We start from the raw sequence: 14541 nt of genomic DNA on the forward strand, positions 1-14541 counted from the left end.
AGTCCATGGGATCTCAGAGTCAGACATGACTTAGTAACTGAACAAAAAACACTTTATTGGCCTCTTATCCAGAGATTTCCCTGCTGTGCTGAATTTACTTTGAACATGGAGGAAATTACCTAGAAGGGAACAGTGGGGCCCAGGAAGCAAACAGGCATTTCACTGTGGCTTTCTTCACTTGAGGACCTCCAAACATTTGGCAGACCTTTCCCCTCACATGCCTCTGGAGCCTTGTGCTACAAAGAGGCACGAAGCTGCTGGGAGCTGCCCACCATCACACAGCAAGTCGGTTGTGGAATCCATGTAGAATCGTGATCCTCTTTCTTCCTCTTGAATCCCCATCCAGCCTGAGTGTCAGTTCTCCCATGGGATTTCATGTTCCTTTTTTGTACTGCTTGTCTTTGCTCCAGAAAAGATCTGTTTTTTTTTTTTTTATTATTTCCCCACATGTCCGTGGTTGAGAACCAGGGTGCATTTGTCAAATGCACTGTGTTGCATTCACCCTGCAGTTCCCTGTTTGATGATTTGATACTTAGGGGAAAGAGAGACAGTGAGGAGGAAAATCTGCTCAGTGCCTTGAACCCTGGGTTTTGGCCATTTTTCGCGAAGACAGTCTCTTGCCGCCTCTTTTCTGATCCCAACCTCCCTGTTCTCAGGACGAGAAATAAATCTTTACACAAAAACCCAAGGGTTTGTTTCCAGGTGTTTGAAGGGAAGTTTTGGTCCCCAGTGGAGCTTTTTGGGGGAGTTTGTTATTTCACTAGGGATAGGGCTGAATGCCTCTGGTTTACGCTTCTCTTTCGAAGTTTATTTTATGTTTTGTTGTGGTTTTCAGATTTCTCATGGTTTGGATTTGGGAAAGTAAAATCAAGACAAGGTGTTGGTAAGTAGTTCCTACTTCTTTGGCTAAGCAATGAGTTTGTGTTGTTTAATTAGGATGAAACTGCTTTGACCCTCTTTATTATTACTTGTTGGCCCTTGATTCTTTTTCTGTGATCCCAATTTTTATTTTGCTGAAGCAAGAAGTCTAGAATTTTCCAGAAAAGGAAAATTGACTTCAGTAGATGGTTTTGTATTTTTGACCTCAACTTGTTTTGTCCTATGAGGAAGTGTGAATTGTGATCCAGATCTAGCTTGTGGCTGCATTTTAAAGGTTAAGGGAATAAAATGCGAGTGTACTCCAACTCCACGTATAGCAAACAGTTAGCTGAATATTCAAGTCTGGGCAAGCTTGGATCTAAACTTTCTTCCATTGGCCAACATGTAATAAATTTCTGAATTGGGAAATCAGCTGTTCATTTATGACCACTTCTCTTTCAATGCAGGACTCTAACGTCCAGACGCTATGATTTGTGCTTGATTGCATTCTGCTCCTTGCATTCAGACTGTGTGCCGGCAATTGAAAAGCAGAGTTTGTAGCTACCAAATGAGTGCAGATAATGTATCTCATCACTAGGATTGGAATCAGGTGTGATCTCCTAGGGCCTCTAATTTGTTCAGTATTTTCTATGGGTACAGAGACAATGAACAGGAATTGCTTAGAAGGCATGAAAAAACACTGTCTTTACATCTTGCCTGTGCATTTCCAAGATCTGGCCTCATCTTGACTATCTGTTGGTTAGCATTTATTTTGGTAGCAAAGTTGGTTATAGGGAAAATTGTAAAATAGGAGAAGCATACCAGGGTCAGTCTTCTAGTTCTAAACCATCCACCTATTGCGTGTTCATCCCATCCATACAAAGAAGCCTGTTTCCTTTCCCTCATCGAGCCTGATAGCAGATCTTTCCTAAAGGATAGTCTTTCTCAGTGTCTGTCCAGTGATCCAAAATATCGCACTGGCTGGGCCCAGAGGTGGCAGACACTGAGCCAAAGGGCCCTGATGGGGGAAGTCATCCTGACCCTTATCTTGCCCCAGGAATTCCAAGACTAAAGCTCTTAACTAGCAAAGAGAAGTGGAATGTGTCAAAGTTGGAACATTAAGTGCAACCAGCTCAGGACTTGTCTGCAATGACCTGGGGCAAATTTCAGATCCAGCTGATCATAGGCGATTTGCCAAGATATTGCCAAGATAGCAGAGAGGAGATTGTTTGCCTGTGCAATCTTGAAGGCCTTTCCAGGGCTTTGTGCTCACTCTGTGTGTGGTTGTGGTGAAGAGGGGAATTGAATGATTAACTGTCCCACAACAGTGCTGTGAGATGAGGTCTTCCCTCTACTAAAGAGCAAATCACTGCAACTATGTGAGTGTTTTCCAGGCCAGTTTGCTCTGTAGAGAGGCGCTTATTCCCTGTAAGCTTCAAAAACCGGGCTTCATCCTTTTAGGCCACAGCTGAGGGAATTCTTCAGAATTGTTCTTTCAGCTACAGTTCATCAGAGGTGCTGCTGCTTTGTAGGTTTTATTATTATTCAAGTGTGTTGAGGCCACAGTCAGGAGATGACTGCCACTGAAAACGTAGTTTGTTACTCACAGATCCCAAGAGAAGAGGGCAGATCATGCCATGGTGGGGACCATGATGCTGAAGGGGACACGGGGTCCATCAGGAAGCAGAGGGAGTGAGGGTAAAACATAGACAAGAGCCTCTACTGTGGTTTCTGCAGAAAGGAATGGGCGAGGCAGGGTAAGCAGGTTAGAATTGGCTGAGTTGAATAAGGGACCATCCCTATTTGTCTGATATGTGGCTCTGGGGTGATGGGGCAGGTGGATAGTGGCCTGGAGTTTGATAGCCTGATAAGGAAGGTGGTTTGGGGGCACAGATTGTGGATAGGTCGGCTTGTATATGAAACATACTTTTGTAGGCAAGCACTTTATTATCTCTAGGAACTGGCAGTCCCTCCTCTTTCACCAAGGCCGCAGATGTTGAAGCAGCAGAATACAGAAAACAAAAGACATGTTTGATATGGCTATCTGATTAACAATAATCTGTCTCTCTCCTCAAAAGCATGTTGGCCTTGAGAAAAGGAAACTCCTTCTCCAGATGACCTACATCGATTCTTACCAGGGCAAAAAGGTCTCAGCCAGGCTTAAAAATGTCTGTAAAGTCATAAATGCCAGATACATTACTGAGCAGCTCTGGTAAAAGAAAAATGCCTCCTTGTACGTGAGACACAGTAAAATCAAAATGGGCTAAAAATGTTTCCAGGCATAGCTCCTATTTGTCAGCTCAGTAATTAGAATTATCTACCCCAAACTCAGCAAGCTGCACATACCCAGCAATTTAAAACTTCTTATTAATATTATAAGACATCTTTTCAAGTCCTCCTGTGAATTTCTCACATGCTGTGATGTGCCCCCGATTCTTCTTCTGTCTGTCTTTTCGCAGTGTTTCTTCCACGTGCACAGACACACAACGAGACATCCATGATTTGCACAGACAGGCTGCTGTCAAATTATATAGACATTCATCGTCTCCCCCGAGAGCTTTCCCCTTCCCGACTTTGCTGTGCTCCATTAGATCAAAATGTTCGTAGAAAAATGGCTGAAACTCTGCAACCTTGCCAGCTGTATCAATCTTCCAGGATTTGGAACATCAATAATGAAACAAACAGCACTTGAATTAACATGCCACTTGATAAATTGTTGAGGTTTATATGTTGCTCAGATTTGTCAACAGTGACCTTCTGGCAAAGTGAAAAGGCTTTTGAAAAATTACCTCTGGTGCTTTATACCATTTCTGTGCTCAAAAAATTTCCCTCCAAACAGAGAGCCCATTCCCTTGGGATCTGTTACCTCGGAGTTGGGGGTTTTACTTGGCAAGGCGGGGAAGGAAAGAGTGTTCTTCGGTGCTAGGCAAGAAGTAGAGAGCAAGTCCCTTGGTTGAACTCTTTAACTAAGGCTCTGCTGTGTACATGGCAGATGCTTCAGAGCCTGAATTCCTGGAGGAATTTCAACATTGTCTTCTAAGTATCAACCTCCTCCAAAATGATTGAATGCTATGGGAATGTGGACAGCCTGCCCTGGGCCAAAAGAGAATCAGAGACAAAGCAACTGGGATCAGTGCATTTCTAATTGTTGCAGGGAATTCAGAAGCAAATATTGTTGGCCTTCTGACAGCATGTGGAGTAACATGACAACTCTTGCATTCTGGGGGTAAATGTGCAGCCTGGAATCTGCTGAGAAATGCCTTCACTGCACACTTCCCGGGGAGCTCGGGTAGTAGCATGCTTTGCTAACCTCGAAGGAGGGGACAGCTGAGCCAGGACTGGAGCAAGGAAGCCCATGGAGGGAAGGTCTTATTGACAAGAAGAAACCTTAGCATAGCACATTTCCATTTTCCACCTCTGGGTTTAAGCTCTAGGTGATAGGGGCCTGTCAAAAAGCAAATCATAAAACAGGAATGGTTAAGAATATTAGAAAGAACTTGTCTGTATAACTATTCTTGGCAGAATTTCCACTGTTTACAAACACCAGTGAGCTAGGCTCAAGATGAGCACAACCAGTGAGCTTCCCTTGGCTTTGAGTGTTTGGTGGCTTCTAAATTGGCTGTTTGAGAACTTGCTTGCAGAAGTAAGCCAGAGTGTATCATTAAAGGCAATTTAAATACACATCCCCTTAAGAGAATGCTTTTTAAAATTACCTATAATAGCAGTTGGCTGCCTCTTACATAGTTTAAGACAGCTAGCTGGGGAATGTCCAGTTGTTATCCCTCCAAACAGTGATAATCCCCATATAAGACAGAAAATGGATTTTGGGGGTTGGGGATGGATTACTGTGATATTTCAGAGGGTATTCAAAAATGTATGATATAACAGCTTTTGTTTCTAGAATTTCTGTGCTTCTTACATAAAAAGTTAAATGTGAAGGAGAAGGTAGAGATTGGATGGAGGTGCTGAGACATCCTGGAGAAGGCAATGACCACCCACTCCAGTACTCTTGCCTAGAAAATCCAAAGAGTCGGACACGACTGAGCGACTTCACTTTCACTTTTCACTTTCATGCATTGGAGAAGGAAATGGCAACCCACTCCAGTGTTCTTGCCTGGAGAATCCCAGGAATGGCAGAGCCTGGTGGGCTGCCGTCTATGGGGTCGCACAGAGTCGGACATGACTGAAGTGACTTAGCAGCAGCAGCAGCTGAGACATCCTGGTTGTTGGATGGACACACATGGCCTTGCTCAGGAAATAGGCAGTCAGGCTTTCATTTCCCTACCACACATTTGTCTTGGCTGCACATTGGATTTTGTCTTCTCTTTGTCTTTCCTCCATATCCTTTTCTTCCTGTATTCTTCTTAGCTTATTATAGTAGCCCTGGCCACTGGGAGCCTTCTTTGGGACCTTGTATCTATTCAACATACTACAGAAACACATGTACTATATGTCTAGGGGACTTTGTCTACTTTTCTTGTAGGGTATGTCTATCAAGAGCCCCTGAGATCTTAATTGTTATGAAGTTTTTAATGAATGTAGACCTTTATCTTTGGAAATGTGTTTTGGTTGCAAACATTATGGGTTTAGTGGTCAATGGATGAATTGTTTACATAAGACACAGTAGACTGTATTTATAGGCATATACATTCTGAGATTTTGGACTGTAAAGTTCAAATCTCGTATGAAAAAATGTTATGGTTATTGCTTTAATATAAAGATATCCGGATAACCTCCCCGGTGCCCTTCCCACAGAGTTCTCTCTCGGTCCTGTGGGAGCATCAGTGTGGCGTGTAGGAAGTGCTCCAGGGGATTCTAAGGGGAGGCCCGGGTTAAAAAAAAAAAAAAGATATCCATGTAATTGCTTTACAAATAATATTATAGCTAAAGGCAAAGCACAGAACTTTGCTATTGGATTGATTCATAATTGCTATGAAAGTATCTTGTAGGCAAAAATGGTGTAGTCTCTGGGAAAGTGAACATAGTAACAGGACAATCCAATGCAATTTTAGTTGACCAGTTATAAATTTTTTTAGTAATTCATACATATGAAGCAAATTTTCATCAGAAGTTTCATTCAAAGCCTAATAAAGTAACAAAAAGATATCATTTTGCACATTTTACACATGTAAGTGGATGTAGAGGTACAAAAAGGTAAGTGACTTGTCCAAAGAGTGGAGAAAGGATCAGGATCCAATCTTTGAACTCACAGGTCATCTTTCAGTACACTGTATAATAGGAATCCTAGATTCATGCTGGGAATTTCAACGAGTGTTCTAAAGATTTTCAGAGAACAGAGAGGAAAGCTGATATAAAATTACAGGAGAAGGAAGTACAGAAATTGAAACCCTGATACATTGCTGGTGGAGATATTAAATATGGAAAATAGTTTGGCAGTTCCTCAAAAGGTTAACCATAAAGCTACTGTGCGTGCATGCTTAGTCTCTCAGTAATATCCAACTCTTTGCAACCCCATGGACTGCAGCCTGCCGGACTCCTCTGTCCATGGGGATTCTCTAGGCAAGAATACTGAAGTGGGTTGCCATGACCCAGCAATTCCACCCAAGAGAAATGAAAACATATGTCCACACAAAAACTTGTACATGAATGCTCATAGCCACATTATTCATAGTAGCCAAAATTTTAAATAACCCAAATATCAATCAATTGAATTGATCAACAAAAATGTGACATATCCATACAATAGAATTTTATTTGTCTATAAAAAGGGATAAAGTAATGATGCATGTTATAATGTGAATCAACTTTTAAAATTTACACTAAATGAAAGAAGCTGGTCCCCAAACATCACATATTATATGATCTCATTTATATGAAGTATCCACAATAGGTAAATCTGTATAGATACAAAGTCAATTCATTATTGCCCTAGGGCTAGGAAGTGGGCAGAGTGGGGAGTGACTGCTAACTGAAATGATAAAAATGTCCTAAAATTAGATTGTTCTGATGGTTTTACAACTCTCTGAATATGTTAAAGCCTATTGGATTGTATATTTTAAATGTGTGAATTTTATATATATCAATTATAGCTCAACAAAACCATGAAGAATTATAGGAGAATATCTGTTTTTCCAACTTCAGGCCCAGCCTCAGTTATCAGCAATGATGATGACTCTGCCAGCCCACTCCATCACATCTCCAATGGGAGTAACACCCCGTCGTCTTCAGAGGGTGGCCCTGATGCTGTCATTATTGGAATGACCAAGATTCCTGTCATTGAAAATCCCCAGTACTTTGGCATTACCAACAGTCAGCTCAAGCCAGACACATGTAAGTACAGCTGTTTATACTTACTGGGCCATTTGCTTCATAGCTGTATCTAGCAGCATGTTTATCAGAGTCCCTGACAAGGATGATTGAGGGGAGGGTGAAGTGAAATGTCTTATGGATTCTTGAGGCTTTGAGCCCATGGAATAGATCATTTAGTTTGTTGATTATGGCATTCTTAGGGTGTGTCTCCTGCTGGGATTGGAACTGTGGGCAGAACTGACTTCTCTTGGGATCAGTTTTCCAAAACCATTTGTCAACATGAACTTGGAATCAAGGCATGCTTATCTTGAAAAAGATAGAGACAGAAACCAGAAGTGTCATTAGAATGCACATACGTCAGTTATAGAAGATAAGCAATTGGTGGGATTCAAATTTGGTTTATTGAAAGTCTTTAAAATAATACACCAATGGTTGTCAGGAATGTTCTGTGTTGCACACAGGTGGTATCAATTTAAGTAGTTCTGGGTTTTTTATTCAGTCTTAGTTCTTATCATGAGACTTGCTGTGATATCACAATAACAAAGGGACTTTGCAACAGGTGTGCCTACACTGAATTATGTTTCTCAGAACCAGATGAACCCATTAGCCTCTATTGGGGAACTTAAATCTTTCTTGGAGACTCTTATACTATTTTCTGAGCCACTGCTCAAATATAAAGAATGAAGGACAAAGCCTGAAGGACAACAAGAAATAAAACCACAGTGAACAAACAGGCTTATGTCATTGGAACTCTAGGCCTTCCCTTAACATGAATAAGGGACTCTGAGGGTCAGACTGTCAGTGGCTAAGGTCCCCTGGGTTCCCTGGCACTGACAAGTAGGTATCTTTTTTTCTGTTTGCATGTTCTTACCCCATCTTACTCTTCTCCTGCTCTTACCTGTCTCAGGTAAGGTAGACTATTTCAAGGTTAGATTTTGGGGACTGACTTTCCACTGAGAACTCTCACGGATAAGGGGATTTAGCAGTGAGTATTTTTAAAATATCAACAAACATCTGTAATTTCCTCCTATTCATTCAAATTTATCCTGAGGTATGTTTAACAATGGATTTGATTTTGAATTTAATCACTAGGAAGAACAGTATTACAATCTTGTAATATGTGAGACCCCACCACAGATTTCAGTTGAATTTGTAATATGACAAGATAAATAGAATAGCATATATGAAAAATATTGAGCTCCTTGGAATAAAAAGTATTATTTGAAATCAAGATATTATTAATTCTAATATTATAATTATGGTGTAAACAAGATGTGTGGAGGCCTTGCTTACAATGTGTATTCTTTGTTGAGATAAGCATCCCCCAACAGTTCTTGAAATGCCCTACATGCATAACAGTGAAATAATAAAGCAATGCAAGACACTGTAATGAGAGAATCTGTCATCATTTTGATTGTCATCACTAGAAACAGAGTATTTTGTCCCCCCACCCCCACCCCCCCGTCACCACTACCAGTACCAGGCTGTATGATATACTTCAGTTAACCAGAGGCTACATTATAATTGAGGTTGACTAAAATTAAACTGTGCTAAAAAATTTGCTTTTGTCAATGGAGAAAAGTTAAAGCTGAATAATCAAGTGGGTAGCATTAGTCCAACAAGTCCAATAAGAGAAAATGAACCAATGATCAAGGAAACAAACAAACGTGCTATAGAATCAAATAGGCTGGGCTTCTGAGTCTGTGGTTCTTTCTAAGTGTGCTTTGTTTCCTTCCAAATCCCACAAGAAAATTTCTAAAGGTTATTTCCTTAGTCTAGCATCCATGAAGGTTTTTACAAAGGTTTTTGATTAGACATTTTGGTAATTTTAAAGGAGTTTTGGTTTTACAGCTCAACCACTCTATGCCACTCCCATTTGGAAGGGATTGGAAGAGAGTTGAGGAGACTGGCAGCTTCCTTCAGCTTCTGTCCTTTACCAGAGGGCTCCAGACCATTGGTTTTTCATTATAAACTCTAGTCCTTCAGTCAGCCATCCTGACTGGTTCCGTGTTCTCAATCACTTAGCATCTTATACTAGCAGAAATTTTCTTTCTTTCAAGCATCAAGCCATATGCTCTTTCATGATTTTAAGAACACTTAAAATAACACATCTTCCATAAATTGTTTTTCAAAGAAATGGGAATGAAGAAGCAATTTACTTCTCTTCTCTCTTTACTTTTTCTTAAATGTCATTCTTTACCCCATATTTTTTTCCTTTATCTTCAACGTGTCTGATGCCTTTTGTGAAGCCCTGGGTGTTACCACTCTGGTATATGTTTCTGTAGTCTTGATATATGGCAAAACCAATACAATATTGTAAAGTTAAATAAAATTAAATTAAAAAAAAATCAGGTTAGATTGTAAGCTCCTAGAGAGCAGAAACTATACCCATTGAACTACTTTATGATAGTATGGGACACTATTTGCCTCTGATGTGGGCCAGATGTTGACCAGATATGGCTATATATTAATGAAACATTAATTACTAACAGACTTGTAACAAGTGTAAATGACCTATTACACTGAACCTTTTTCATTGGGTCTATTCTTATTAAACTTACCTACATCGATTTTTAAATGTTGGATGAATTTTTTACATATTAACCAGTTTAAGTAGATTTAGATAGAATTTTAGAAGAAATAAGCCTTTAACAAAGAATCTTTTCTTTGAAGATCCTAATTGTAGTCATTCAGAAATTAAAATATTCAAAATGCATAGATCTGACATACAGAAGGCGAGGGATTTGTTGCTGTAGGCCCATGAAATTTTGGTAGCTTAGCTTTCAGTTAACTTATTCCCTTCAAATATTTTCACAGCTAACCTTTAAAGAAGGGCTCTTCCAAGAAGTTGGATAGGTTACATCTGAAAAACAAATTTAAGAAGCTCTCAGAAAAAGTGTGGAACTTTCTTCATGTGCTTAAAGCAAAATATCACATGAAACATGCAGTCTCTGATGGACCCATCAGAGGCTTGGGTCACAAACCAGCACATTTACTTCTCTTTCCTAAAGCTGCCTGCTATTCAAAGATGTTGGCTTTAGAATACACATGTGATCTTACAAACAGTGATCCCATCATGTTTCACTGAATTGTAAGAATCTAATGTGGAAAGTGAAGTTCAATTCACCACATATTTATTGACTACCCACAATATTCCTACAATATTAAGAATTGGAAATTGAGTGATAATGATGGCTTGTTCCTTGCCCTCAGCGAGTCTCCTTGGGGAGGCCAGTGTTGAAAGACATTGTGTAATTACAAAGCACAAGGTTAGGATAGCTTAGAGCAAGCATCCTAAGCAAGCATCCTAAACCCCAGTGACTTAGAGGGTCAATATGAGAAACAGGCTGGATCAGAAAGATGACATGGTGTGGTGAAGATCATGATGGAATATGGGCCTGGTATTACCAGATATTCCAAATTTTCCAGAGAGAGCAGGCTTTTTTTTTTTTTTTTAATGTGAGTTCTCCAAGATTTAAAATAATGAGTGGAACCAACAAAATATATCAGCACAAATCATATTTGGTCCACAATACACCAACTGCTTATGACTTTAAAGATCAATGAATACAAACAGTTGATTGTACAGACAGTGCTCAGAAGTAGTTTGTCCAAAGTGACACAGCCTCCCTGCTTGTGTAACTTTGTTCTAAAAACAAAACAAATGAACCAAAAATCATGATTTAGCCATATTTCTTTAATGTTGTGTAGTGTAAGATTATTTGAGTGAAGGATGATGCTAAATTATATCCCCCAAAGTACTTTTTCACTCTCAGGAGCTATGAGAGGTTTTCAAAGTCTAGAGGTGGTTTGCAGGATTTTAGAACAATCTGAACAAGGCTGAATTGCTCCCGAGCACTTTCCAATAGCAAGTCTGTCTACTTTATTGCAGGGCCCAGAGGTTCCCCCAAGACCGCCTGATAATAATTTGGTATTTGGAGGCTCCTGTGTCACTGCAGGAACTAAAGGAGGCTAAATCCATGCCTGATGGAGGAGAAGAGTTCTATGGTTATCTGCAAATTCTGGCCAGACAACATCTTGACGTCACTCCTTAGCTTCCAAAACCTAGCCAAGCAAGAAGTTGCCTTCCCAAGAGAAAGCAGTGTGCTCTAATGACTAAGCCCTCAGAGTGCTATGCCACTTTAACTATAGACCCATCTCCTTGATCAATCAGGATGGCAAGATGGAGCTGAGGAGCTCAGCGACATCAAGGCTGCAGTTGGTCTTTAATTCAACTAGTCTGTGTAGACGTGTCTGAAAACCATGTCATCTGACCACACGGGGTTGTTTCCTAGTAGGACTGACCAACTTGGCTCAAGGGCAGCTCTGCTACTGTCCTCTCCTTGTCTTCTAAGAACATTTTTGACAGGGTACAATGGAAACACAACTTCTGAACTGGAAAAAAAAAGAAAGAAAACCCACTCTAACCAACAATACCCCTGAATCATCAATCTTGGGTTCTTTTGAAGGGTGGGAATGTGTTATAGCTTCCCCTTCAGGAAAAGCAAATGCCATAGACTTGTTGTCATCTCTGGAATTGTGTCTTTCCTAGAGCAGCCTTATAAATTAGCTAGAATCCTAGGAGGAGGGTCTACATTAAATGAGAATTGTCTCTAAATATGTACTGTATGTGTTCGTTCTTACAGCGCATGCCCTCTATGTGTATCTAGGGCTAATAACTAACTCTCTGTGGAAGATGCAGATAAGGAATTCTGACTTTCCCCATTTTGATTTCATTTCCAATGAAATGGACATTGATTGATTTCCTGCAGAGTGCACCATGCTCCTCTAACTATTATAGTTTGTGTGTGTGTATATGTTTGTGTGTGTGTGTGTGTTTTCCCATTGGTTACATGCTTATTAGGTAACTATGTAGATAAGCACAGATTCATAGACCAGCAAAGACTAAGGAAATAAAACATAATAAAGGGAGGGAGTGTTTTAACAGTAGTTGAAAAGATCATGCAGGGCACCCCTCTTGATCCTCTTAGCTGCCATACCTACACTGTCATTGTGTTACCAGCCAGGGGAGGTAATGGAAGTGGTATTTTTCACAGAACTGCAGAGGTTTTGAACGTATTTGTAACATTACTTTGAGTACACCTGAGCAAAAGTTCTGAAGTATATCCAAGACCCCAAGTGCTCGTCACATCAAGGGTTGAGAGTTATTGGAGGTTATCTTCAAACTTCAGTGCAATCTGTTCCCATGGTCCATTTTGATGGTCCATTTGATAGGGTTTAAAAACAGGCAGAAACAATTGCTTTAGCACTTTCTTATGTCCTTTGCCTGCTAATTTTGTCTTTCAAAAGTACGTTTGCTTCTGAGTATTTAATTGGCCAAAAGATAGCTGCTTTGGGAACTGTTTATATCCCTTTGAAGGCTATGGCCTGCACTTTAAAAATAACCTAGGTCTATTTTGCCCAGCATGAGTGTTAGGGATGAGAGAATGCAGTTATTTTAGGATCCTTAGAAATTGCTTCGTTTATGGCACAGTGGGCTGACAACCCATCTCATGGGAGTCTTCATGGCACACTGCTCATAGACTCTGTAAAGTCCCAATCCAATTTTGTCTCTTGGTGCCATAGGTTCCCACTGCTAGCTATCACAGCTTGATACTACATTCTCCTTTCAACTCCAGAGGAGATGGTAAGAAGCTATCAAATAATGTTTTAAGAAAGCAACTTGAATTCCCTTGTAGAAAGGAAATAAATATATGCTGCATAATTATATGTACAATGTAAGACATGTTAAAAACTCCTCTGAGAAGAAAATTCAAGCACATTTACGACTATGTAAATTAAGAGACTTCATTCTATTAGCGTTTGACCCCTGGGTGATATGACTTGTTATCAAAAAAGAAATATCACCCAATTATAGGATACCTAGACCTCTCAGAGAAAACACTCCATCTTACATTTAATGGCTAAAAAAGGAAAAAAAAAAACTATTATGGATTTAGGTTACAGAGGCACTCATAGTGATATTCTGATTTTACTTCCACATCATTGACCAATCAAGAGGAAATTATGTACCCTCTCACATACCAGACAGTTCAGTTCAATTTCACCAAATCATCACTGATGTGCTAGAAGCATCCCAGCAGATGCAGGATCTAGTGTTTATTCTGGATATTTTCCAAAGCCCAGCCCAACTGGAGAGAGGTACCAGCAGGATGAATCTAATCAAATGCACCACCATTTTGGTTTCCGGTTGGTCACTCTCACATGTGCCAGCAGATTGGGGACTACAACCAGCTCAGCAAACATATGCAGAGGAGCCTCTTATGTTGCTAGGGAGCTCCCGTTACCCAGATGCTTTGAACACTGAGTGCTCCCTGTGGTTAAGCAGAGATGACAGAAGGGGAGTTTTTCTTGGATGTGATGCTCACTCATAGCTCAATCCTTCATGGCAGCTAATGTAACGGAGTGCAGGCTTTCTCTTTGTGAAGTGCAGATTTTCTCTGTCTTAACTAATTCTGCCAGCTAGAGAGGGTAAGCCACCATGGTTGGGCTTCTTCTCAGATTTGTCATCATGCCAGCTCTCCTGATGGGGTACAGCCATACTGCCCTTCCTTCACTGTGTTGTAGTTTCTTTGTCTGCTCTTTATCATGGTAATTGGTGAATGTGTGCATGCTAAGTCACTTCAGTCACGTTAGACTTTTTGAGACTCTATGGACTGTAGCCCCCCAGGCTCCTCTCTCCATGAGATTCTCCAGGCAAGAATACTGCAGTGGGTTACCATGCCCTCTTCCAGGGGATCTTCCCAACCCAGGGGTGGAACCCGTGTCTCTTACGTCTCCTGTGTTGGCAGGCGGATTTTTTACCATTAGCGCCACCTGGGAAGCCCCTTGATAGTGGATATTTCTCTTGAAGTATGTAAGATGAATTTGCTCCACACCATGGACAGGAAAGAACTGGAGAGAGATCTACTTCTCATTTCAACCTGATAGCCAACCACAAAAGGCAATCTCCCTCTTCGGGCTTAGCCTCTAGGAGTAAAGCAGCCTCCTGAAATGGAGACAGCAGCCCAAAGTGTTCACAGTGCTTGCTGTCTGAGCCCTCTTCCTTTGGCTGAGAGGATGCAGTCTATTTCTGAATGCCTGAGCTCCCTCAGGGAGGTAAAAGTTAGAAGGTAGTATTTGTGGTCCAAAGGAGAAGGACATGTCAGTATTACAGTAACTGTACTCTGCCCCCCAACCAGGGTTGTGGAGGTTCTTTTAAAACAAGACAGTCTTGGGCAAATCATAATGGATTGATCTCCCTAGTTGGCATAGCTCTGATGATTGATTTCTGCTAGTAAGACAATTAAGTCTTCATTCACCAAAATGCCTTCAGAGTCCCTAAAATGCAATTCTTTAAAAATAAATACTATAGGTTATAGAGGGAAATTTGGAAAACATAAGAAATAAAGA

The 14541-nt window shown here is 40.6% G+C and overlaps 1 protein-coding gene across 9 annotated transcripts in view; it reads left to right on the top strand.

The window, feature by feature from the left end:
• Nucleotides 1-14541, top strand: part of NTRK2 (neurotrophic receptor tyrosine kinase 2) — a 414185-nt gene that overhangs the window by 224315 nt on the left and 175329 nt on the right. For 6 of the 9 annotated variants that reach the window (XR_003512340.1, XM_027550137.1, XM_027550133.1 and 3 more), the window contains exons 14-15: nt 836-883; nt 6961-7149. Coding sequence is in view for 8 of the 9 variants with exons in the window: in XM_027550137.1 (XP_027405938.1) it covers nt 836-883; nt 6961-7149 (237 nt within the window). In the remaining variant the exon portion in view is untranslated. Of the gene's footprint in view, nt 1-835; nt 884-6960; nt 7150-11020; nt 11747-14541 lie in introns of those variants that run through there. The other 3 variants (XM_027550139.1, XM_027550140.1, XM_027550138.1) reach the window with 3 other exon arrangements.

Source organism: Bos indicus x Bos taurus, chromosome 8 (assembly GCF_003369695.1).
Source record: "Bos indicus x Bos taurus breed Angus x Brahman F1 hybrid chromosome 8, Bos_hybrid_MaternalHap_v2.0, whole genome shotgun sequence".
Lineage (NCBI taxonomy): Eukaryota > Metazoa > Chordata > Mammalia > Artiodactyla > Bovidae > Bos > Bos indicus x Bos taurus.